The sequence below is a fragment of the Theropithecus gelada genome, chromosome 16, assembly GCF_003255815.1.
Source record: "Theropithecus gelada isolate Dixy chromosome 16, Tgel_1.0, whole genome shotgun sequence".
Classification (NCBI taxonomy): Eukaryota; Metazoa; Chordata; class Mammalia; order Primates; family Cercopithecidae; genus Theropithecus; species Theropithecus gelada.
In genome coordinates, this window is record NC_037684.1 from 49,822,168 (window position 1) to 49,844,235 (window position 22,068).

Consider the following 22,068-nt stretch of genomic DNA (forward strand, 5'->3'; position numbering starts at 1 on the left):
TGGCGCGCTGACGTGTCCCTGCGTGGCGCCGTCGTCAGGGAGCCGGGATGCAGTTGCTAGGAGCCACCGCCTCGTCGCTAGGGGACGCTGAAGATGCCGCGGGGGGCGGAGGCAGAATGGAATCCACTAAGTGGGGTCGAGGCCAGACAGGATTCAACTAAAGGGAAAGAGAAGGGGCGGGCCGGGAGGAGGAAGTGGAGTGGCCACCGAGGCAGCGGGGAGTGGTCGGGGTGAGGCACAGGATGGTGGAGAGCCTGTCAACAACTTTTGATGAGCTCCCTTGGCGTCCTAGCCTAGCCCCCAGGCACTGCGAGGGTTGCAGAAAGAGAAAGATACTGTCCCTGTCCTCGAGGTGTTTCCAGTCTAGTTGGGGAGACAAAACAAATACACATTAAATAGATAAAAAAACAACCCCAACTTGTAAGGCTATAATAGATGTGTATAGAGCATATATATAATGCACTGTATTCGGGAATTCCAAGCAGTTTGGAACGTCATAACCCCTCAGGAATTGACCCAGGAACTGGTGAAGGAGGCCCAGAGAAAGGGAACAAAAGGATCAGTGGCCCCAATGGTTTGGGTATAGATCCATTTAGATGAGTTCAAAGCTCCCTGAAGCCAAGAATGAATGGCAAGAGGTAGTATAGTGAGGTAGCTAAGAGTGGGGGCCATGGATTCCAATTTTTGGCATTGCCACTTACTAATCTGTAAAAATAGGCACACTGATTAACTTAGTTTCACCTTAATTTTCTCATCTGTGAAATAGGGATGATAATAGCAGTACTCATCTCACTGGGCAATTGGGAGGATTAAATGAAGTAGAACAGTGCCTGGCATTTAGCTCCTTCAATAAGCTTAACCATTGTACTATTTCCAACCCCCCTGCCTGGATTAAATTCCAGACTGGCAGAATTGTTATGGTCTGCTCCAAATTGTCATTTTAAAATATAAAAAGGAGTCCGGGCGCAGCAGCTCAATCCTGTAATTCCAGCACTTTGGGAGGCCGAGGTGGACGGATCATGAGGTCAAGAGATCAGACCATCCTCGCCAACATGGAGAAACTGCGTGTCTACTAAAAATACAAAAAAAATTTAATTTAATTTAATTTAATTTAAAAATAGCTGGGCGTGGTGGCGTGTGCCTGTAGTCCCAGCTACTCAGGAGGCTGAGGCAGGCGAATAGCTTGAATCTGGGAGGCTGAGGTTGCAGTGAGCCCAGATTAAGCCACTGCGCTCCACCCTGGGCAACAGAGTGAGACTCTGTCTCAAAATAAATAAATAAATAAAATATAAAAAGTAACTCTAGGGCCGGGCGCAGGTGGCTCATGCCTGTAATCCCAGCACTTTGGGAGGCAGAAGTGGATGGATCACCTAAGGTCAGGAGTTTGAGACTGGCCTGGCCAACATGGTGAAACCCCTTCTCTACTAAAAGTAGAAAAATTAGCTGGGCATGGTGGCATGTGCCTGTAGTCCCAGCTACTTGGGAGGCTGAGGCAGGAGAATTGCTTGAATCTGGGAGGCGGAAGTTTCAGTGAGCTGAGATCATGCCACTGCACTCCAGCCTGGGCAATAGAGAGAGACTCCGTCTCAAAAAAAAAAAAAAAAAATTAGCTGGGTGTAGTGGCGCATGCCTGTAATCGCAGCTACTCAGGAGGCTAAGGCAAGAGAATCGCTTGAACCCAGGAGGTGGAGGTTGCAGTGAGCCGAGATCATGCCACTAAACTCCAGCCTGGGCGACAGAGCAGGACTCTGTCTCAAAAAAAAAAAAGAGACTGGACATGGTGGCTCATGCCTGTAATCCCAGCACTTTGGGAGGCCGAGGCAGGTGGATCACGAGGTCAGGAGTTCAAGACCAGCCTGGCCAAGATGGTGAAACCCTGTCTCTACTAAAAATACAAAAATTAGCCGGGCGCAGTGGCAGGCGCCTGTAATCCCAGCTACTCAGAAGGCTGAGGCAGGAGAATCACTTGAACCCGGGGAGCAGAGGTTGCAGTGAGCCTTGATCGCACCACTGCACTGCACTCCAGCCTGGGCAACAGAGTGAGATTCCGTCTCAAAAAAAAAAAAAAGTAACTCTAGGCTGGGTGCAGTGGCTCACACCTGAAATCTCAACATTTTGGGAGGCTGAGGCAGGTGGATTAGTTGAGGTCAGGAGTTCAAAACTGGCCTGGACGGGCACGGTGGCTCAAGCCTGTAATCCCAGCACTTTGGGAGGCCGAGATGGGCGGATCATGAGGTCAGGAGATCGAGACCATTTTGGCTAACATGGTGAAACCCCATCTCTACTAAAAAATACAAAAAAATTAGCCGGGCGAGGTGGCGGGCGTCTGTAGTCCCAGCTACTCGGGAGGCTGAGGCAGGAGAATGGTGTGAACCCGGGAGGCGGAGCTTGCAGTGAGCCGAGATCCGGCCACTGCACTCCAGCCTGGGCGACACAGCGAGACTCCGTCTCAAAAAAAAAAAAAAAAAAAAAAACTGGCCTGGCCAACATGGCAAAACCCCATGTCTACTAAAAATACACAAATTAGCTGGGTATGGTGGCAGGCGCCTGTAATTCCAGCTACTTGGGAGGCTGAGACACGAGAATCACTTGAACCTGGGGGTTGGAGGTTGCAGTGAGCCTACATCACGCCACTGCACTCCAGCCTGGGCCACAGAGTGAGACTCCATCTCAAAAGAAAAATGTAACTCTAATTTAAGGTGTCACCTAAGTTTCAAAGGGTTTAGATACATTCTCAGAGGACAGATTTATAATAGATTGTTAAAGAAAACAAGATCTGGCCCTAACCCTTCTCAGTCAACATCACTTTTTCCACATTTTTCTACACGATCATTAATGAAAGACTAGTAAGTTGGATTGATATTACAGTATATAGATTCTTCAAAGAAGGCAGAATCCCAGTTCTTCGGGTTGTTTACAGGATCCTGAAGATACAGAACTACATTCATAGAAAAGTTGGCTGGGCGTGGTGGCTCACACCTGTAATTCCAGCACTTTGGGAGGCTGAGGCAGATGGATCATTTGAGGTCAGCAGTTCAAGAGCACCCTGGCCAACGTGGTGAAACCCCGTCTCTACTAAAAACACAAAATTAACCAGGCGTGGTGGCGCATGCCTGTAGTCCCAGCTACTCGGGAGGCTGAGGCAGGAGAATCGCTCTAACCTGGGAGCAGGAGGTTACAGTGAGCCAAGAACACCACTGCATTCCAGCCTGGGTGACAGAGCGAGACTCTTTCTCAAAAAAAAAAAAAAAAAAAAAAAAAAAAAGGGAGAAAAGTTAAAAGAACATGAACGAGGTCGGGCACAGTGGCTCATGCCTGTAATCCCAGCACGTTGGGAGGCCGAGGTGGGCGGATCACCTGAGATCGGGAGTTCCAGACCAGCCTAACCAACGTGGAGAAACCCCATCTCTACTAAAAATACCAAATTAGCCCATGCCTGTAATCCCAGCTACTCAGGAGGCTGAGGCAGGAGAATCACTTGAACCCGGGAGGCGGAGGTTGTGGTGAGCCGAGATTGAACCATTGAACTCCAGCCTGGGCAACAAGAGCAAAAATCTATGTCAGAGAAAAAAAAAAAAAAAAAAGAACATGCACAAAACAGATGGCAGCCTAAGTACTTAAGATGTCCTAATAGAGTATTGATGTAATATTGGGATCAGGGTGGTTGTCAATGGACCCAAATCTTAGAAAATTTATGTACTATGATACAGAACAAACAGGAGCTGAATGAGCTGAAGGGGAGTTAGGATATGATTTTGGGGCAAGACTGGGTTCTCAAATCATGGCCTTCCCATCCCAGACCACAATGGCAAATGGCCACCTGGAATCATTGCTGTAAGGACGCAGGTCCCTACTCCCTCTCCTGTAGAGACCTGGGGATTAAACAGCAGTAACATAGTAGCTTCTGTTCTGCCTCCCATGGCCCTTTCAGCACTGTTTTCTTGCCACCTGATAACATAGCATTTATTTATTTTTTTTTTTTTTTGAGACGGAGTCTCCCTCTGCCGCCCAGGCTGGAGTGCAGTGGCCAGATCTCTGCTCACTGCAAGCTCCGCCTCCCGGGTTCACGCCATTCTCCTGCCTCAGCCTCCCGAGTAGCTGGGACTACAGGCGCCCGCCACCGCGCCCGGCTAGTTTTTTGTATTTTTTAGTAGAGACGGGGTTTCACCATGTTAGCCAGGATGGTCTCGATCTCCTGAGCTCGTGATCCGCCCGTCTCGGCCTCCCAAAGTGCTGGGATTACAGGCTTGAGCCACCGCGCCCGGCCTTTTTTTTTTTTTTTTTATTTATTTTTGAGACAGAGTCTTGCTCTGTCGCCCAGCTGGAGTGCAGTGGCCTGATCTCGGCTCACTGCAAGCCCCGCCTCCCAGGTTCATGCCATTCTCCTGCCTCAGCCTCTCAAGTATCTGGGACTACAGGTGCCCACCACCATGCCCAGCTAATTTTTTTGTATTTTTAGGAGAGACGGGGTTTCACCATGTTAGCCAGGATGGTCTTGATCTCCTGACCTTGTGATCCGCCTGACTCGGCTTCCCAGAGTGCTGGGATTACAGGCGTGAACCACTGCGCCCGGCCAACATAGCATTTATTAAGCACATATTATTGACCAGGCATTGTACCAGGTACTTCCACGAACATTATCTCATCTGTTATCACAATCTTGGATATAGAGGGTTTTAACCTCATTTTACCAATGAAGAAACAGGGCCCAAGGAATTTGGTGCCTAAGGTAACAGGTAGTAACCTGGGGAGTCTCCCCACGCCAAGGGCAGGGGCTTCTCTAGTTACGCTGTTTCTTTAGGCTTCCCTCGGAAGAACGCCTGATCGTAGCAGGGAGTCCATGTGTCTATGTGTCCCACGGGGGGATGGGGCAGTGCAGACCTCAAATCCGCTTTTTTTTTTCGTGGCAGAGTCTCACTGTGTCGCCCATGCTGAAGTGCAGTGGTGTGATCTTGACCCACTGCAACCTCCACCTCCTAGGTTCCAGCGATTCTCTTGCCTCAGCCTCCTGAGCAGCTAGGATTACAGGCGCCCACCACCATACCTGGCTATGGGTGTTACCATGTTGGCCAGGCTGGTCTCAAACTTCTGACCTCAAATGATCCTCCCGCCTTGCCCTCCCAAAGTGTTGGGATTACAGGCGTGAACCACCGTACCCGGTCTCAAATCTGCTTTTGATGTCAAAAAATCAAGTGAGTTTTGCATTGTACTCCGGAGTATGCCTATGTTTGTTGTTTTAATGTAAAAACTAATGCCTTTTTTTCCTGAATCATTGAGTAATATTGACACTCCTGGACGATGTGTTGTGTTTATTCTGCGGCTTCTTGTAATAATGGCTAATAATAGCTATCACTTATTGAGCTGTAACTTCATGCCAGGTACTCTACTAAGTGCTTTACATAGATTATCAGAAAACTGCCAGGTTGTAGGTAAGAGTCCTTGATTTCACATGCCGATCTCTCCCTCGCTAGACTAAACCCTTAAGCATGTGCACCATGTTGTATTTGTGTGTGTAACTCTGGTGCCTAGGACAGTGCCTGGCATAGGGATGGAGCTCAATAATGTGTCATATTAGGCTAGGCCCATACAGTGGTTCACGCCTGTAATCCCAGCATTTTGGGAAGCCAAAGCAGGTGCATCACCTGAGGTCAGGAGCTTGAGAACTGGCCGACATGGCAAAACCCCATCTCTACTAAATATACACAAATTAGCCAGGCTTGGTGGCATGCGCCTGAAATCCCAGCAACTCGGGAGGCTGAGGCTGGACAATTGCTTGAACCCAGGAGGTGGAGGTTTCAGTGAGCTAAGATTGTGCCTCTGCACTTCAGCCTGGGTGACAGAGCAAGACTCCGTCTTAAAAAAAAAAAAAAAGAAAATTATCGTATTAGTGAATGTCAAAGGCCTGAGAACCTGTACATCCATTCTGTCAGTTTCCTATCCTTTGTTCGACAAACACCCAAAAGTTGAAGAAGCTGGGACAGAGCTGCCCTCTTTGGCTGCTCCAAATCCTTTCAAGTACCCCCAGTTTCAACTGCATCTGAGCCACTTTAGAGAATGAGACTCAGTAAATTCCTATCCATCCAATGGTGTCTTTCAGTGACCTCACTCAGACCCAAGATGCTCTGGATAAGGTTTGAGGCTTGTCTCCTTCCCAGACCCTGAGCCCCCAGCCACAGTCTCCATACACTCAGGCTGGCTAGCAGGGTAAGCGTGGACGGAAGCCGCTGCTTAGTTTTTATTTTCATCATTGTTGAGGTGTAGGAAGGAGGAAAAAACTTGATTCCCTAATGAAGAAACCCTCTCCAATCATGGCCCCATCACCCAGCCTTTCCTGGGAAATAGAGCTATTTCGTGGGAGAATTTCATTTATTTATAAATGTGCTTGCCAGAAAGTGAGCTGGTCTGGCCTCTCCCTTTGCTAAGTGGGGTGGGTGGTGTGCAGGAGGCGGCAGAGCCAGCAGCAGAGTGAACTGATCTCAGCGAAGCAGGCCCTGTCTCGTCCCTATCTTAATCAGCCACTGGGGCATTTCTCTGGACCCACAAAGTGTGCTCAGGCCCAACACTGCCCTCTGTGGGAGCCTGCTTGGCCTCTCCATTGTTGTGCAAGTGATTTCAGCCTGGCCCAAAGAGCTCCTTCCACTCTGGAGCAGGTGTTTGGGGGTGCTAGGGAGCCTTAGGCACTGGAGACTTCAGCTGGAGGGTGGGGTGGGAGGTGAGCTGCCTTGGGAAGCCCCCCACAGCCTCATGTGGCTGGCTGAAGAAATGCCTCTGAGGCTCCAGCTGAATGCTGCTCAAGGCTTTTGGAGTTAAAAGGGCCCTTCTCGTTCCTGGAGCCTCACCTGCTCCTTGCACAGGTGCCCTGGGAGAACTGTGGGACTTGCCCAAGGTCACTCTGCAGTACAGTCAGGATCAGGACCCAGCCCAGCTGACCCTTGGCCATTCTGACTCCTACTGTGAGGGGAGGTTGCAATCCACTGGGCAAAACACTTTGTGCTGGGGCAACAGTGACAAGTTTGAGCAATAGTGACAGCCCAGGATCACCAGGCTCGTCCTGTTTCCCTCCTTCCTGAAGATACAGGGCGAGGCACAGTGAATCTGCTGGACCAGCTTCAAGAACAATATACCAGCCTATCCACTGCCACCTCCCACAGCTCCAGATTCGTAGGTGCTTCCTGGATGTAACCAGTCATAGATACAAAGTAGACTCATCATCTTTTCCTCAAATAGTTTCTTCTCCCAGAGTCCTCATCCTGATTGATGGCAGTGTCACCTACCTGGGTACTGAGCTGGCCACCTGAGGGTCAGCCCCTCACTCTTTTTTTTTTTTTTTTTCCCGAGATGGAGTCTCGCTCTGTCACCCAGGCTGGAGTGCAGTGGCGCAATCTCGGCTCACTGTAAGCTCCACCTCCCGGGTTCACGCCATTCTCTTGCCTCAACCTCCCGAGTAGCTGGGACTACAGGCACCTGCCACCATGCCCAGCTAATTTTTTGTATTTTTAGTAGAGACGGGGTTTCACCGTGTTAGCCAGGATGGTCTCTATCTCCTGACCTCGTGATCCACCCACCTAGGCCTCCCAAAGTGCTGGGATTACAGGCGTGAGCCACTGCGCACGGCCGTCAGCCCTCACTCTTAAGCTCCACACACAATCAAAGCCTGGGTCTTGGCCCCTCAACTGCCTTTTCACACCCTTCCTGTCCAGAACTGCTCCACCAGGGGGGCAGATCCATGGAGACACCTCCATGGAGGTGGGAGGTACAGTGGCTGAGAGTGAGCTTCCGGAGTCACAGGGACCTGGGTTGAAGCTTGTGCTGCTACTGGTCACTATGTGACCTTGGGCAAGTTATTTCACCCTCTAAGCCTCAGTTTCCTTTCTGTAAGGTGGGAATAATAATAGTACCTACTTCATAGGACTGTGGAGACTGTAACTGACCAACTGAATATAACGTGCTTTGCCCAGTGACTGCACGATGGCAGGCCTGATAACGTTAGCTTTTGTTACGAATTCATCTCTATCTCTTGCCTAGACCTCGGCTGTAGTCCCCTCACCAAGCCCCAGGCTGTCTAATCTATCTGCTGCCTTGTTCCCAGGGTGATTGAAAATGCAAACATGGTCATTGGACTCTTGGCTTTATTTCTTTCTGTGGCTCCCCAGGGTCCACACAAGAAGGCATGTGGCCTTTCATAAGCTGATCTGATCCTTCCAAACCCCCTACCCTCTGCATCCAGCATGGAGTGCTCTGTGCTCCAGCCTCAAGATCTTTTTTTTTCTTTTTTTTTCTTTTTTTTTTTTTTGAGACGGAGTCTCACGCTGTCGCCCAGGCTGGAGTGCAGTGGCCCGATCTCAGCTCACTGCAAGCTCCGCCTCCCGGGTTCACGCCATTCTCCGGCCTCAGCCTCCCGAGTAGCTGGGACTACAGGCGCTGCCACCTCGCCCGGCTATTTTTTGTATTTCTTAGTAGAGACGGGGTTTCACCGTGTTAGCCAGGATGGTCTCGATCTCCTGACCTCGTGGTCCGCCCATCTCGGCCTCCCAAAGTGCTGGGATTACAGGCTTGAGCCACCGCGCCCAGCCTTCTTTTTTTTTTTGAGACAGAGTCTCTCTCTGTTGCTCAGGCTTGAGTGTCCTGGCAGGATCCTGGCTCACTGTAACCTCCGCATCCTGGGTTCAAGAGATTCTCGTGCCTCAGCCTTCTGAATAGCTGGGATTACAAACGCCCACCACTACACCTGGGTAATTTTGATGCCTCCATTCCAGAATGGTCTGGAAGGTTTCTGAGGTAAGCTTATCTAATACGGCAGATATTGAGCCCCAAATAAGGCAGGGTCCCACTCATCCCTAAGTGCCACCCTCCTCAACAGAAGACTCTGGGCCAGACGTGGTGGCTCACACCTATAATCCCAGCAATTTGGGAGGCTGAGTTGGGGTGGATCGTTTGAGGTCAGGAGTTTGAGACCAGCCTGGCCAACATGGTGAAACCCCGTCTCTACTAAAAATACAAAAAATAGCCAGGCGTGGTGGCATGCACCTGTAATCCCAGTTACTCAGGAGACTGAGGCAGGAGAATTGCTTGAACCAGGAGGCAGGGGTTGCAGTGAAGCGAGATCACGCCACTGCACTCCAGCCTGGGCGACAGAGTGAGACTCCATCTCAAACAAAACAAAACAAAACAAAACAAAACAAACAAACAAAAAAACCAGGAGACTCTGCCCCTAGCTGATAGGCACCTGCTCTGTGGGTGGCACGATGCCACATTCTCAACCCAGCCTCTGTTTTCCAGGGGTGCATAAGCCTCTTGCAGGGACAGGTGTGTAGTGGATGGTGTAGTGTACCTCCCCATCCCCTTCCTCTCCAAACACTGCCCTTGGCTGAAAGAAGATGCCTCCCCCATCCACTGACTGTCTGTAAGGGGCACAAAGCCTGGCCAACATGGTGAAACCCCGTCTCTACTAAAAATGCAAAAGTTAGCCGGGTGTAGTGGTGGGCACCTGTAATCCCAGCTACTTGGGAGACTGAGGCAGAATTACTTGAACCCGGGAAGCGGAGTTTGGTGAACTGAGATTGTGCCATTGCACTCCAGCCTGGGTGAGAGAGCAAGCCTCCATCAAAAAATAAAGAAAGAAAGAGAGAAAGAGAGAGGAAGGAAGGAAGGAAGGAAGGAAGGAAGGAAGGAAGGAAGGAAGGAAGGAAGGAAAGAAAGAAAGNGAAGGAAGGAAGGAAGGAAGGAAGGAAGGAAGGAAGGAAGGAAGGAAAGGGAAGGGAAGGCAGGAGAAAGAAAGAAAGAGAGAAAAAATAAATCAGCGGTGGGTGCAACGTCTCAGATGTCTGACAGGTACAGGGATGGAGTAAGTGTAAGGACTGGGGGACTGGACGGTTGTTGCGGCAGTCAGTGCAGGGGAGAAAGACAGTCAGAGGCTGGGGGTGAAGAATCACTGCTTGAAGGCAAAGTGGAAAAGCAGAGGGCCTCCTTGGCAGCATGTAAAGAAACTCACCTCCTGAAGTTAAGGAACAGAGAAAAGTCAGCGTGGCAGAGCCTGAGAGCAGGTTGAATTCCCAACCTTAATGAGTCAGCTATACAGAGGCGGCCCCTGGGGAGAAGTGGGAGACATCCAGGGACAGAAATTAGTGCCCCTCCTTCCTTGGGGACAATGCCTCTTCCTCAGGAGACAGGTACTATCCCCTCCCCAACCCTGAGTACACACTGCACCTCCTCTTCTTGCACTAGGCCAGTAACTAGGGCTAAATTGCAACCTCACCCACTGGTGAAGTGCTGGGTCGGCTGAGGGAGGAAGGAGGCTCTGTCCTGAAGGAGCTGCAGGTCCCAGCCAGAGCCAGGAGAGTGGGGACTGGAATCAGAGAATGCTGGCTGGGCCAAGGGGGTCAGAGCATAAAGTTGGATAACGAACATGTGTTGGTGTGGGAGCTCTTTTCCCTGTTACAGAATTTATCACCCTGGCAAGGACCCTGGTACTTGGAAGCTTGGAGAAAGTGATTCAGGGCTCTTACTCGCAGTGGGCAGGATGGCTGACGGCTCCCAGCTGGGTTCTCCTGCAACTGCCCTCAGTGAAGCAAGCTGCTTCACCCAAGGTTGATGCAGGACAAAGAGGTAGGTCCAGAAGGGCTTCCCAGGTCTGAGGCTCCTCAGGGGATGGGCCAAGGCCTCGGTTACAGCTGCACCATCACAGCTCAGCTTCCACTGCCCAGCCGTCTGCCCTGCTCCACGACAGGGGTTGCTCATGAGACCTCTCCCCAGTAAACTTCCCGCACACAGCTCTCCATCTCTCATCCCCCGGGGAGCCTGCCACGTGGTAGGACTCAGGCTGGAAAGGTAAAGGCGTAAAGGCAAGATGTGCTCAGTGCCAGGTCTGTGGGGCGGACCTTAAGTGCAGGGGAGGAGTTGAGAGAGAAAGTGACCATCAAAACCACCAGAAAATGCAGCCACTGCACAAGAGCCTGAAGAGAGGGCTGTGCTTCCTGCATGCTGGGCCTCTCAACTGCTCTGCATGGAAAACTGGGGTCTCAGAGGCATCGTCAAGGTGTCCCTGGGACATGGCCATGGGGCCCACTCCTTGGTCTGCCCCAAATGGGCTCCCTTCAGTCCCTTCAGTCTGGAAGTGAAACTGGGCAGCTGACACACAGAGGGGAGGGCGTGTGTCCCCATGCCGGAAGCTCTCAGATTCCAGGTCTGGGGCTTCTGCACTGGGCCCGGCGGGATGCTCACTGCCCCTGCACCAGGCTCTCCGGGTGCATCAGCAGCTGTGGCAGGCTCGGCGCCCGGGATGGGGTGGGGTCTGTGGGGAGGTCTTCTCCAACCCCCGGCCGTGGCGACGGGTCAGTGTGCCTTTATTCAATGGCCTCTGCCCTCCACCTCTCATTGTCACCATTAGGGCCACTCCTCTGCATATGGCCTCTCCACCCATTTCTCCGTTCTGGAAGGACTCCTTTTTTTTTTTTTTTTTTTTTTTCCTGAGATACGGTCTCGCTCTGTGGCCCAGGTTGGAGTGCAGTGGTGCAATCTTGGCTCACTGCAAACTCTGCCTCCCAGGTTCCAGCAATTCTCTTGCCTCAGCCTCCCGAGTAGCTGGGATTACAGGCACCCACCACCACACCCAGCTAATTTTTGTATTTTTAGTAGAGACGGGGTTTCACCATGTTGGCCAGACTGGTATTGAACTCCTGACCTCAAGCTATCCACCCACCTCAGCCTCCCAAAGTGCTGGGATTACAGGTGTGAGCCGCCGTGCCTGGCCTTTTCTGGAAGGATTCTTAAAGGTCATCAGAGCCTCCCTGTTGGCAGAATCTGAGATCTGTTCTCCATTCTTTGTGGCATTTCAGGCTCTAACTGCCCCATTTCTTGGACATTCTCCCCTGGGTTCTTTCCTTATGACTTCACCTGTGTTCCTGTTAATAACTCCTTTCCCTGCCAACAGTGGTCATCCCGAAAGCTTGGTTCTCAGCTTTTCTGTGGTGACGCACATCCCCTCAGAACCTTCTTTTACTGCCATGACATCAGTTATCCGCTGAATAACTGTCGTCATCATCCTCGCCACATCTGATTAGGAGTAGGATGGGGGCTCTGATGGATCAGAAGTGCGGCTCTGCCAGGGTAGGTGGGGAGTTAGGTAGCATGGCCCCTGGGAGTTCTCTGTGCCCTGGACAACCCGTCTCCAAACTGCTATAGAATATTCTGGAGTCCTGCCTGGGCGCGGTGGCTCACACCTGTAATCCCAGCACTTTGAGAGGCTGAGGCAGGTGGATCACCTGAGATCAGGAGTTCAAGACCAGCCTGACCAACACAGTAAAAGTCCATCTCTAGGAAAAATACAGAAAGTTAGCCAGGTGTGGTGGTGTGTGCCTGTAATCCCAGCTACTTGGGAGGCTAAGGCAGGAGAATTGCTTGAACCTGGGAAGTGGAGCTTGCAGTGAGCCGAGATCGCGCCACTGCACTCCAGCCTGGGCCACACAGCAAGACTCCATCTCAAAAAAAAAAAAAAAAAGACTATTCTGGAGTCTCAAAGTGGAAGCCCAGTCACAGACCATGATTTTCATGGGACCAAAGAGCCCCTTGGCAGAAAACTGAACCCCATCTGGCATCTGAAATGTGTAAACCTGTCTGGGAGACCAAAAGAGGCCAGGCTGGGCGGAGAGACAGAGGGACCCCTGAGGGGAGCCATCATGGGTGAGGCAGGGTGGCATGGTACCCACTGGGAAGGGAGTGGGGGTGGGGGAGTCGTGGATACAGGACTTTCAAGTGAGCTGCTGCTGGAGGGAGAGGCCGGGCACAAAAAACCTCGGCCTCCCAAGGTGCTGGGTTTACAAGCATGAGCCACCATGTCCAGCCATTTCTGTGGTTTAAAGTCATCCAGTTTGTGTTACAGCACCCGTGGGAAACATACAGATGCCATCTTCTCCCTGTCTGTATCTACATTTTTTTTTTTTTGAGATGACAGTTTCACTCTTGTTGCCCAGGCTGGAGTGCGATGGCGTGATCTTGGCTCACTGCAACCTCCGCCTCCCTGATTCAAGCGATTCTCCTGCCTCAGCTTCCCAAGTGGCTGGGATTACAAGCACCCACCACCACACCCGGCTAATTTTTTGTATTTTCAGTAGAGACGGAGTTTCACCATATTGGCCAGGCTGGTCTCGAACTCTTGACCTCAGGTGATCCACCCACCTTGGCCTTCCAAAGTGCTGGGATTACAGGCGTGAGCCACGGCGCCCAGCCTTGCCCATCAGGTTAGGTGTTTATCAGCTGTCTAGAGTGACTGAACAGGTATGACTTGGGGGGCAAAGGACACATTCTCCCCTCCATCCCCAAGATCCACCTGAGAGGCAGTCACCAGAGACACTGCCAGCGCTCTAACTGCAGAAGCAGGACAAGACTCGGCCAGTGTCCCTGGTGTGAGGATGACCTTGGAGGTGCTTCTTTTTAGAGCCCACCTGAGGTCAGGAGTTGTTTTTTTTTTTTTTCTCGAGACAACATCTTGCTCAGTCACCCAGGCTGGAGTGCAGGGGCGTATCACTGCAGCCTCAACCACCTAGGCTCAAGTGATCTTCCCACCTCAGCCTCCCAAGTAGTTGGGGCTACAGGTGTGTGCCACCATACTTGGCTGATTTTTAAATTTTTTGTAGAGATGGGGGTCTTGCTACATTGCCTAGGCTGGTCTCAAACTCCTGGGCTCAAGTGATCCTCCTGCCTTGGCCTCCCAAAGTGCTGGGATTACAGGTGTGAGCCACTATGCCCAGGCCCAGGGATCTCTTTCTGTCTGTACCCATCACCCTGTGGGCCCCTCACCCTCCTAATTTTCCTTCTCATTGGTGGTGGCGTGTGGTTTTCTTCCTGTTGACTAGGACAAAGGTCCCAGCGATCACCCTGCCCTCCCTTTCTGTCCCCTCTCCTGTCCCACAAGGGTTTGAACTTCTCCGTTTCACCACGTTTAACATACTGCCTCATCTTTAAAAAAATTTATTTGTATTTGTATTTTTCTGAGACAGGGTCTCGCTCTGTTGCCCAGGCTGGAGTGCAGTGGCACAGTCTTGGCTCACTGCAGCCTTGACCTCTCCGGCTCAAGCCATCCTCCCACCTCTGTCTCCCAAAGTGCTGGGATTACAGGGGTGAGCCACTATGCCTGGCTTACTGCTTCATCCTGTTCCCTGAGGTTCTAGACCTCTAGGGTGTTGTCCAGAAAGAACAGGGCCATGTGGAAGTCAGCAAAGAGAGAGGCCGATTGAACAGCAGGCTCTTCTCAGGCATTGCCAAGTGGCTGTGATTAGGATTGGCCACCAGGGCGTGCCATGGAGCCACAGAGTCTATGAAGGGAGAGAAGAGGCCTTTTGGGGAACTCTGGATTGAAGGTGGGGATGCCCAGCTGAGGTCTTGGACATGATCACCCCGCCAAACCGAGCCCAAGGAGGTTTCTGGTCGGTCCTGAGAGGTCTGTCGAGGGTCCCTTCTAGCAGGCAGGTGGGCCTCAGAGAGCCGAGAAGGGCCCTGGGAGAAGGCGACCCAGAGACAGGAGGAGTGCAGGTGGTGGGTGGGCGGGGGCACTGGGATGGGGTCACTCCACGGTCAGAGGCTGTGTCCCAAACCGTGTGGGTAGGAACAGGAGCTTCCTCTGCGGGGGTTTGAAAGAGTGCACCTGTGAGGACACTGAAACCCAGCAGGAGAATCATGAAGACAGGAACCCGGAGTCTCATTGTGAGATGCAGTGAGTCCCACCAGCGCAGCAGTGGCTGTGCATGTCAGGAGGTTCTGCCCCTCCCACTTCACTTGTTGGATGGCTCTGAGCAGGTTACTGAACCTGTCTGTGCCTCGGTTTCCTTCTCTATAACATATGGTTAATACTCATTTGACCGGGCTTCCGTGTGGATTAAAGGAGACACGTATCCAGGGCCCAGCACGTAGCAAGTGCTGTAAGCAGTGGCGCTCACAGGCTGCCAGGACAGGAAGGACCCTCAGAGGTCTGTCCCAAACTGTGGGTAGGAGCGAAAGCTTCCTCTGTGGGGGGTCAAAAGAGTGCACCTGTGAGACGCAACCTTCAGAACCCCCAGGAGCCTGAGACGGACAGGGGATCTGCACTGCTGGATGGGGCGGAGAGGCAGGCGCTGGCACGGCAGGCGCCTGGGGGGTTGGGCAGGTGCCGGTGAGAGAAAAGCTAAGGGGCGCAGGATGGGGTGTGAGCTGGAGGGCAGGGGGTAGTCAGGGCTGACTGGGAGAGGGGCCTGCATCCCGAGGGAACGCCAGCACCAGGTGCCAAGGCCTGGGCAGCCATGGGAATGGGTGGAACCAAGGTCAATGGCAGTCAGAGAGCTTTGTAGTTGAGATGTTTGGTAGAGCAACCTCCTGAATATTTAAGTAAACTTGAAGTAGAACATACTTAAAGTGCACAAATTGGTAGCTTGAATTCCCACCCCCTCTCCCACATAAGAGGTGGGCTTGTCCAAGACTCCAAGGGACAGAGGGGGAAATCGCTGGTGCCCAGCCAGTCGGTGACAGAGCAGGGATTAGAGCTGGACCCCTGAGGCTAAGCCCCATGCTTTCTTCCCCAAACCCTGGGGCCTCAGTCAGCCTCTGGTAATCCCTTCTGTGCCCAGGGCACCAGAGCTGACATTTCCCTTCAGCAAGGCAGGGGCAGAGGCTGCCAGAGCCCTGCTGGCGTCATCCTGCCTGGGATAGCTTGAGAGGTGGGGTGGGGGGGATTAGAAACCTCTGAGAACAGCACCACAGGCTGCCCTGGTAACATCTGCTACTACAGCTTTGCAGCCAGGAGTCCTGGATTTTCCTGGTTCCTGTGCGGACAGGTCCCCAGGGCCACTGGCTTTGTGGAGGGAACACGGTGCCCTCTCCACAGCCCAGGTAGGTGGAACCCCAGCTCCTGGCTCTCAGCCTTCAGGAACAGGAGCTTCCCTGCTTGGAGCTTCTAGACATGGAGGGAAACATGGAAGTCATAGAGTTTATTAAGTGTCTTGGAAGGTGGAGGGAGGGATGGCCTCCTCTAAGAACTGCAAATTTGCAGGGTGTCTTGGGAGACAAGAGTGCCCAGAGAGGCATGTCCGATGAGCTGGACGTGTGGGGCAGGGGGTATCCTATGCATCCTCCTTGCCTGCTCCTCCCCATCCCCCAGGCCCTCTGCAACCCCCAGCTACCTCTAACCTCCCCACCCCCCACCACAAATCCTGCATATGTGTGGCCCAGTCTGAGGCCATCTGGATAGAAATAGAGGCTCCCTAAAGAAGCCTTGATTAAGGGGCTTTTTCTCTAGGACCAAGGGCTGAGACTACCTAAAAAGCTCTCCGCCACAGGATCTTGCATCCAGAAAACCAGAAGCCTCCCTCTGGGGAGGTAAGATAAACCACATGAATGGTGGTGTGGGGGACCCGGGGGCCCACCCACTGCACAGTTGCATTAGATGTGGTCAGTGGAGGGTCAGGAGTCCTGCCTCCCTGCTGTGGGCAGCAGGGTTGGGGTGCCCCAGGCTCCACTGAGCCCTGCTCATCCCTGCCACCATCTCTGGGGCTCAGAAGCACCCAGAAGGCACCCCAAGACCAGTGTCTGCAGGTCTGCAAGGGGACAAACCTCCAGGGATCCTTCTGGCTGCGAGGGAAAGGTGGGGAGACAGTGCCAATGTTTGTAGTGCCTGGTAACAGCCTTGAAGACCAGGTACCCGGGGAATGTGCCCATTGATTTGGGGGCTGGCTCCACCCCAGTTCCTGCTATAAAAGAGGCCAGATGCACAGTGTGGGGCCAGACTCCCTGGAGATGACTTCTGCCCCTTGCTGTTCTCCAACAGGTGCTGGGAGGCCCTCCGTGGCTTAGGAGGCCACTTCCAAAGGTGGGGTGCCCCAGGGAGGCACCAGTGGCCAGGATGTCCACGCAGAGCACCCACCCCCCGAAACCTGAGGCCCCGCGTCTGCCGCCTGCGATCTCGAGCTGTCAGCGGCGCCACACACTCCCTGCCAGCGAGTTTCGCTGCCTCACCCCGGAGGACGCCGTCAGCGCCTTTGAGATCGAGCGTGAAGGTGAGTGGCCCCGCACAGGGTCAGAGGGAAGCTCCACTCCGGTCCAGTTATCCTGTGGGGAGGAGACCCTTGAGTCTCCTGTCTTGGAGGCTGGGTCCCAGAGTATCAGACCATGTGTGCGCTCAAGAAAGTGGAGGAAACAGCAGCCCTAAACCCCATTTTCTTGGGGGGGAATGGGGCATTTGAGTAGACACTCGGGGTGCAGCAGACAGTGGACGTGAGGCACAGCGACTACCAGTTGCCCACCTGAGCCTCCTGCCACAGCCTTCATCTCCGTCCTGGGTGTCTGCCCCCTGTACCTGGATGAGATCCGGCACTTCCTGACCCTGTGTCCGGAGCTGTCCCTGGGCTGGTTCGAGGAGGGCTGCCTTGTGGCCTTCATCATCGGCTCACTCTGGGACAAGGACAGACTCATGCAGGTGAGGACGGGGCTGTGACGCCCAGCTCCAGGGAGGCCTCTGAAGACAGAGGTCAGCCAGACGGTGGGGAGGGGAGCCCAGGGGCTGGGATTTCTTCCTCCAGAACTGGAGAGATGAGTATAGGCCACAGCCCCCTCCCAGGGCAAGACGTTCTGGGTTTTCAAGTTTTCTCCATGGGGATGGGGGTATGGCGCAAAATTTGGGGCCCTCCTTGGCTGGGGCAGAAGCCCTGACCACAGGCACCGAGGGGACACCTGCTCCCTGCCTGGGTCGGTGGCTGGGGAGGAGCACGCATCAGCAGAAGTGACCTGGGCTCTCGTCCCTTGCTCACCTCCAGGAGTCACTGACGATGCACAGGCCTGGGGGCCACATAGCCCACCTGCACGTGCTGGCCGTGCACTGCGCCTTCCGGCAGCAGGGCAGGGGCCCCATCCTGCTGTGGCGCTACCTGCACCACCTGGGCAGCCAGCCGGCCGTGCACCGGGCCGCGCTCATGTGCGAGGACGCGCTGGTACCCTTCTATGAGAGGTTCGGCTTCCACGCCGTGGGCCCCTGCGCCATCACCGTGGGCTCCCTCAGCTTCACGGAGCTCCACTGCTCCCTGCAGGGCCACCCCTTCCTGCGCAGGAACAGCGGCTGCTGAACTGGGCTGCCCACCTGGCTGCCAACGTGATCCCCGTTTCTGCCCTGGGCCCCTTAGCTCAGCTGAGCATGGAGACAGCAGTTTCCAGAGTGGAGAGAGCAGGGCTAAATAAAGAGGAGATGGGGTGGCTTCTCACAGCCCGAGCTGGAGTGGTGTGTCCTGTCTGTTCCCACGAGGCCTCTGGACCTCCTGTGTTCTGAACTCTGTAGCTGAGACTGCGCTGGGTTGGTAAGTGGGGACAATGGGAGGCGCTGTGGGTTCCCTGGCTCCTTTCCTCCTCCTGGCAGGTGGGCAAAGGCACCAAGGCAGCATCCTGACAGGAGCCCATTGCTCAAGGGGGGTCCTTATTCTCCCCAGCCTCGTGGATGCCCCTTCTCACCCTTAGCCACTGGAATGGGGGATAGTGGGGAGCAGGATGGGGCAGAGGCGGGAGGCCTGTGCTGTGGAGGCAGCTTGGGGCAGGGAAGCTGGTGCAGGGCCCTCTGCCCATGGTAATCAAGTGGTCACACCCTGTGCTGCTCCTCAGTGTGGTGAGTGAGGCACCGGTACAGGGAGTGGACTCGTCCCCAGGTGGGGTAACAGGACAAGTGCTGTGCCTTCTCCTCAGCGCCATCCCCATCAGGGCAGGCCACCCTGGGCCCAGGCAGCCCCCTCCCTGCCCTGGAGCCAAGGCAGAGCAGGTGGGAGTGGGAACCCCAGGGGCCTAAGGATTCAACCCAGCCATCCCAAGTGGACCCCTGGGGTCTCCACGTGACCCCAGTCTGCTTTCTGGCCCAACTAAATCCCCAAGATGCTCCACAAGTTTTCTGCTGTCCACTGGGCCAAACCGCTGTCTCTGAGCTGCTGATGGCTGACCCCTCACCCCCAAATCTTAGTTTCATGCGACCTGAGGTCTCCGTTGAAGACAATACTGCCATAAAGAATATTATTTAATCCATGAGACATCATCCGTACAAAGTTAGCGTTACTTTTAAAAATGAAGACCATGATATAAACTGGTAAAAAATGGGCCTGATGCGCCTCGAGTACCCCCCTGGGAGCAGGCCCTAGGGTGGCTCCGCCCAGTCTCATTCTACCTGAGGTCTGCTTGTATCTCCTTGCTTGTTCTCTGCCCCTAGACCATGGCCAAAGCCTTTCCCACATTGTCCCATCTGAGAGCCTTATGGATCTCCCCTCCCCGCCAGCTCCCCGCCAGCTCACAGGGCAGAGGTAGGAGGAGAAACAGTAAGGGGCATGGTGGGCACCCAGCACTTGGGGCAACTGAGGGCACAGCCACGTCCCCAGCGAGGGCACACTCCAGTAGCAGTGGGGGAGAAGGCACCAGCAGAGACAGCGCTGAGGACCCTGGGAAGAAAAGGACCCGGCCCCAGGAGGTGGTCCCAGCAGGGAACGGGATGTTAGGACCTGGAACCCAAGGCTCAGAGAGGCAGGTGCCTTGGGTGTGCCCGAGCTTAGGCCAGGATCACACAGGCCTCACGCCCCGAAAAAATCCCACCTTAATCAACCATCTCATGTGAAGTCAGCCTCGCCTGGCAGGGCGGGACCCGGTTCCAGAGCCCGGGCCCTGTCTTGGGTCTCTGGCTCTCTGGCACGCAGGGCGCTCTGCAGAGGGCAGCCCTCGCAGGCAGACCCTGTGCCAGCAGTGCTGAGGGGCAGCGTGTGGCCCAGTGGTCAGTGCAGCACCTGGTCCAGCTCGTACTTCTCACAGAAGCGGCTGGTGAAGGGGAAGCAGGTGAGGTGCTCGATCCAGGGCCAGTTAATGGGGTAGATGTACAGCCAGAGCACGAGGGCGGCGAAGAGGCCGGCAAAGGCCAGCAGCGACACCAGGATGAGTGCCCGCTTGCGGTACTTGTCGCTGGTGCCAAAGGTGATGTAGGGCAGGAAGGCGAAGGCCAGCAGCAGGCCACTGAGGAAGCCGAAGATGTGGGCAATGTTGTCGATCCAGGGCAGGAGGCCACAGATGAACAGGAAGAGCACAATGGCCGAGAGGTTGAGGAAGGCCTTCCAAGGCCTCTCCAGCAGCGGCCAGCTCTGGAAGAGCTCCACAAAGAGGCAGGCGAGGAGGCCGAACTGTGAGCCGGCCGGGCCCACCTGGGGTGGGGCAGGGGAGACGCGGCTTCAGGCATCGGGTGGGCGGCCTGGGCCGGGCCTGCACCCTGGGTCACCCCATCCATCAGCTCCTCCCTGGCAGGCAAGGCTGAGCGGCGGGGGGTCAGCTGGAGCTGCTGGACCAAAGCTGGGCCTGCTCCACCCATTCTTTCAGCAAACACTGAGTGCCTACTGTGTACGTGCCTGGTGTGGGTCCACAGGAGTAAGCAAGACAGACAAGCCTGTTCCAGGCCGCACACGGTGGGGAGAGGACGGACACTGAACAAGCTAGATCAGTCAGGTGGAACTGATCAGACTGCTGACGACGCATGAGGCCATTTCCTATCACTCGACCTAGATACCTGGCATACTGTCAGGCAGTGGGCACGGTTATGAAGATAAATGAGGTGGCAGAGGGACAGGGTGACTCAAGAGCATCACTCTTCCCTCTTGCTGGGATTAAGAGACCAGCCAGTAAGCCCCCAGCTTAGCTGTCCATCCTCTGTGGAGCCCAGCACAGGAGGGGCCCCGTGTCCCTCTGGCAGATCCCAGGTGGGTGGAACAGAAGCAGCAGGGCTGGCCCCCTGTGTGCAGAAGGGGTCCCGTCCTCCACATCCTTACCTCTGCCCGGTATGGGAGGAAGATGGCGCTGGCGAGGTTGCCTGTGATGCCGCTGAGGATGAAGATGATGGCGATACGGTGCCAGCCGGCCAGCTTCTCCAGGTCCCTCAGGATGGTCATTTGAAAGACCACAGACACGAGGCAGTGCACCACGCTGGGGGAGGGACACACCAGGCAGCAGCCTTCAGCCAGGCACTTCAGGAGCAGTAGGCTTCGGCGGGTTGGGCCGGCCATGCCCTGGCCCAGGAACCTTTCCCTGGGGGTCCAGCTGGGCAGCCATCACAGGGGTCGGGTTCGGGGGCAGTGAGGAACCTCTTACCCAGCGTGTAGGAAGAGAGACAGCCAGAGCCTGTAGAACTGATCTGGGACCTCAGGATTGAGGAAGGGCAGCAGCCCACACACCTTGTCCAAGCAGTGCACCTGGGGGTGGGCGTATGGTGCTCAGCGCCCCAGAAGCAGGCTGAGTCTGAGGTCCCGACATGGGAGGGAGTGTGTGAGCCCCAGCCCCAGCAGGCTTCCATGCCCATCGTTCTCTTCTCCACTACCCCAGGCCTGCCTCGCCTCACCTGGGAGCAGAGCGTTGCTTCTTCATGGAAATAGCCGTGCATGAATTCACAGTATTCCCGGGTGGTGATCTCACAGCTGGGGTGGGGTGGTGAGGCAAGAGGGGACATCAGGGTGCCGAATAACCGCTGCCCACCTCCTGGCTACAGCAGGCATCGCTGGCAGGAAGGGGGATGCCCCTTCCAGAGCCTTCCACTCTGGAGCAAGCTCCCTTCCTCCAGCTCACACCATGGGTAGCCCCAGAGCAGGGGAGGGAAGGACAGTCATCGGAGGGCATCAGCCCAGCGGCTGTAGGTGGTGACAGTGGAAGAGCAGAGGGCCCACAGGAAGCCGCAGCTCAGGGGGCGGTGGGATGGCTGAGGCCAGGGCCCAGGTCGCTCACCTGCCCTTGGTGCCAATGCAGCAGGGGCGGCCCTTGATCTCGCAGTCCATGTGCAGGAAGCCTGTGTGGTTACTCCTGGCCTGCTCTGTGCAGATCTGCCAGGAGGGGCATTGGCAGGGGGGTGGGCTGTGCAGCAGGCAGGTCCCCCGTCCCTGACCTTCCCAGACCACTCCCCGCCGGGGACACTCACTCACCGGCCACTTAGTGATGTCATCGGGCCAGATGTGGGCACCGCTAGAGGCTGGCTCCTCACAGGTCCTGGAGATAGGGTTCAGATTGGGCTGTGGCACACCCAGCCTGCCACGTCCACCTACTCACCTCCCTGTGGGTGAC

At 54.7% G+C, this 22,068-nt stretch overlaps 2 protein-coding genes across 4 annotated transcripts in view; one reads left to right on the top strand and one right to left on the bottom strand.

The window, feature by feature from the left end:
• The first annotated feature begins 14,314 nt into the window (after positions 1-14,314).
• Positions 14,315-18,220, top strand: AANAT (aralkylamine N-acetyltransferase). Of its 2 annotated transcripts, XM_025363384.1 has the most exons (5): positions 14,315-14,347; positions 15,373-15,381; positions 16,790-17,018; positions 17,283-17,437; positions 17,775-18,220. In XM_025363384.1, exons 3-5 carry the CDS (start codon positions 16,865-16,867, stop codon positions 18,078-18,080), a joined length of 615 nt encoding a protein of 204 aa, XP_025219169.1. In that variant the 5' UTR covers positions 14,315-14,347; positions 15,373-15,381; positions 16,790-16,864; the 3' UTR covers positions 18,081-18,220. The 2 variants fall into 2 exon arrangements, with proteins under 2 accessions (XP_025219169.1, XP_025219168.1); XM_025363383.1 differs by lacking the exons at positions 14,315-14,347; positions 15,373-15,381 and adding an exon at positions 15,679-15,855.
• Positions 18,221-18,988: 768 nt separating this feature from the next.
• RHBDF2 (rhomboid 5 homolog 2) overlaps positions 18,989-22,068 on the bottom strand; it is a 30,631-nt gene continuing 27,551 nt past the window's right edge. The window contains exons 14-19 of one of the 2 annotated variants that reach the window (XM_025363380.1): positions 21,930-21,993; positions 21,736-21,830; positions 21,356-21,431; positions 21,109-21,209; positions 20,790-20,943; positions 18,989-20,171 (exon numbers count right to left, since the gene is read on the bottom strand). In XM_025363380.1, the coding sequence (XP_025219165.1) occupies positions 19,752-20,171; positions 20,790-20,943; positions 21,109-21,209; positions 21,356-21,431; positions 21,736-21,830; positions 21,930-21,993 (910 nt within the window). In that variant the 3' untranslated portion in view covers positions 18,989-19,751. The remainder of the gene's footprint in view (positions 20,172-20,789; positions 20,944-21,108; positions 21,210-21,355; positions 21,432-21,735; positions 21,831-21,929; positions 21,994-22,068) is intronic. The other variant, XM_025363381.1, reaches the window with a different exon arrangement.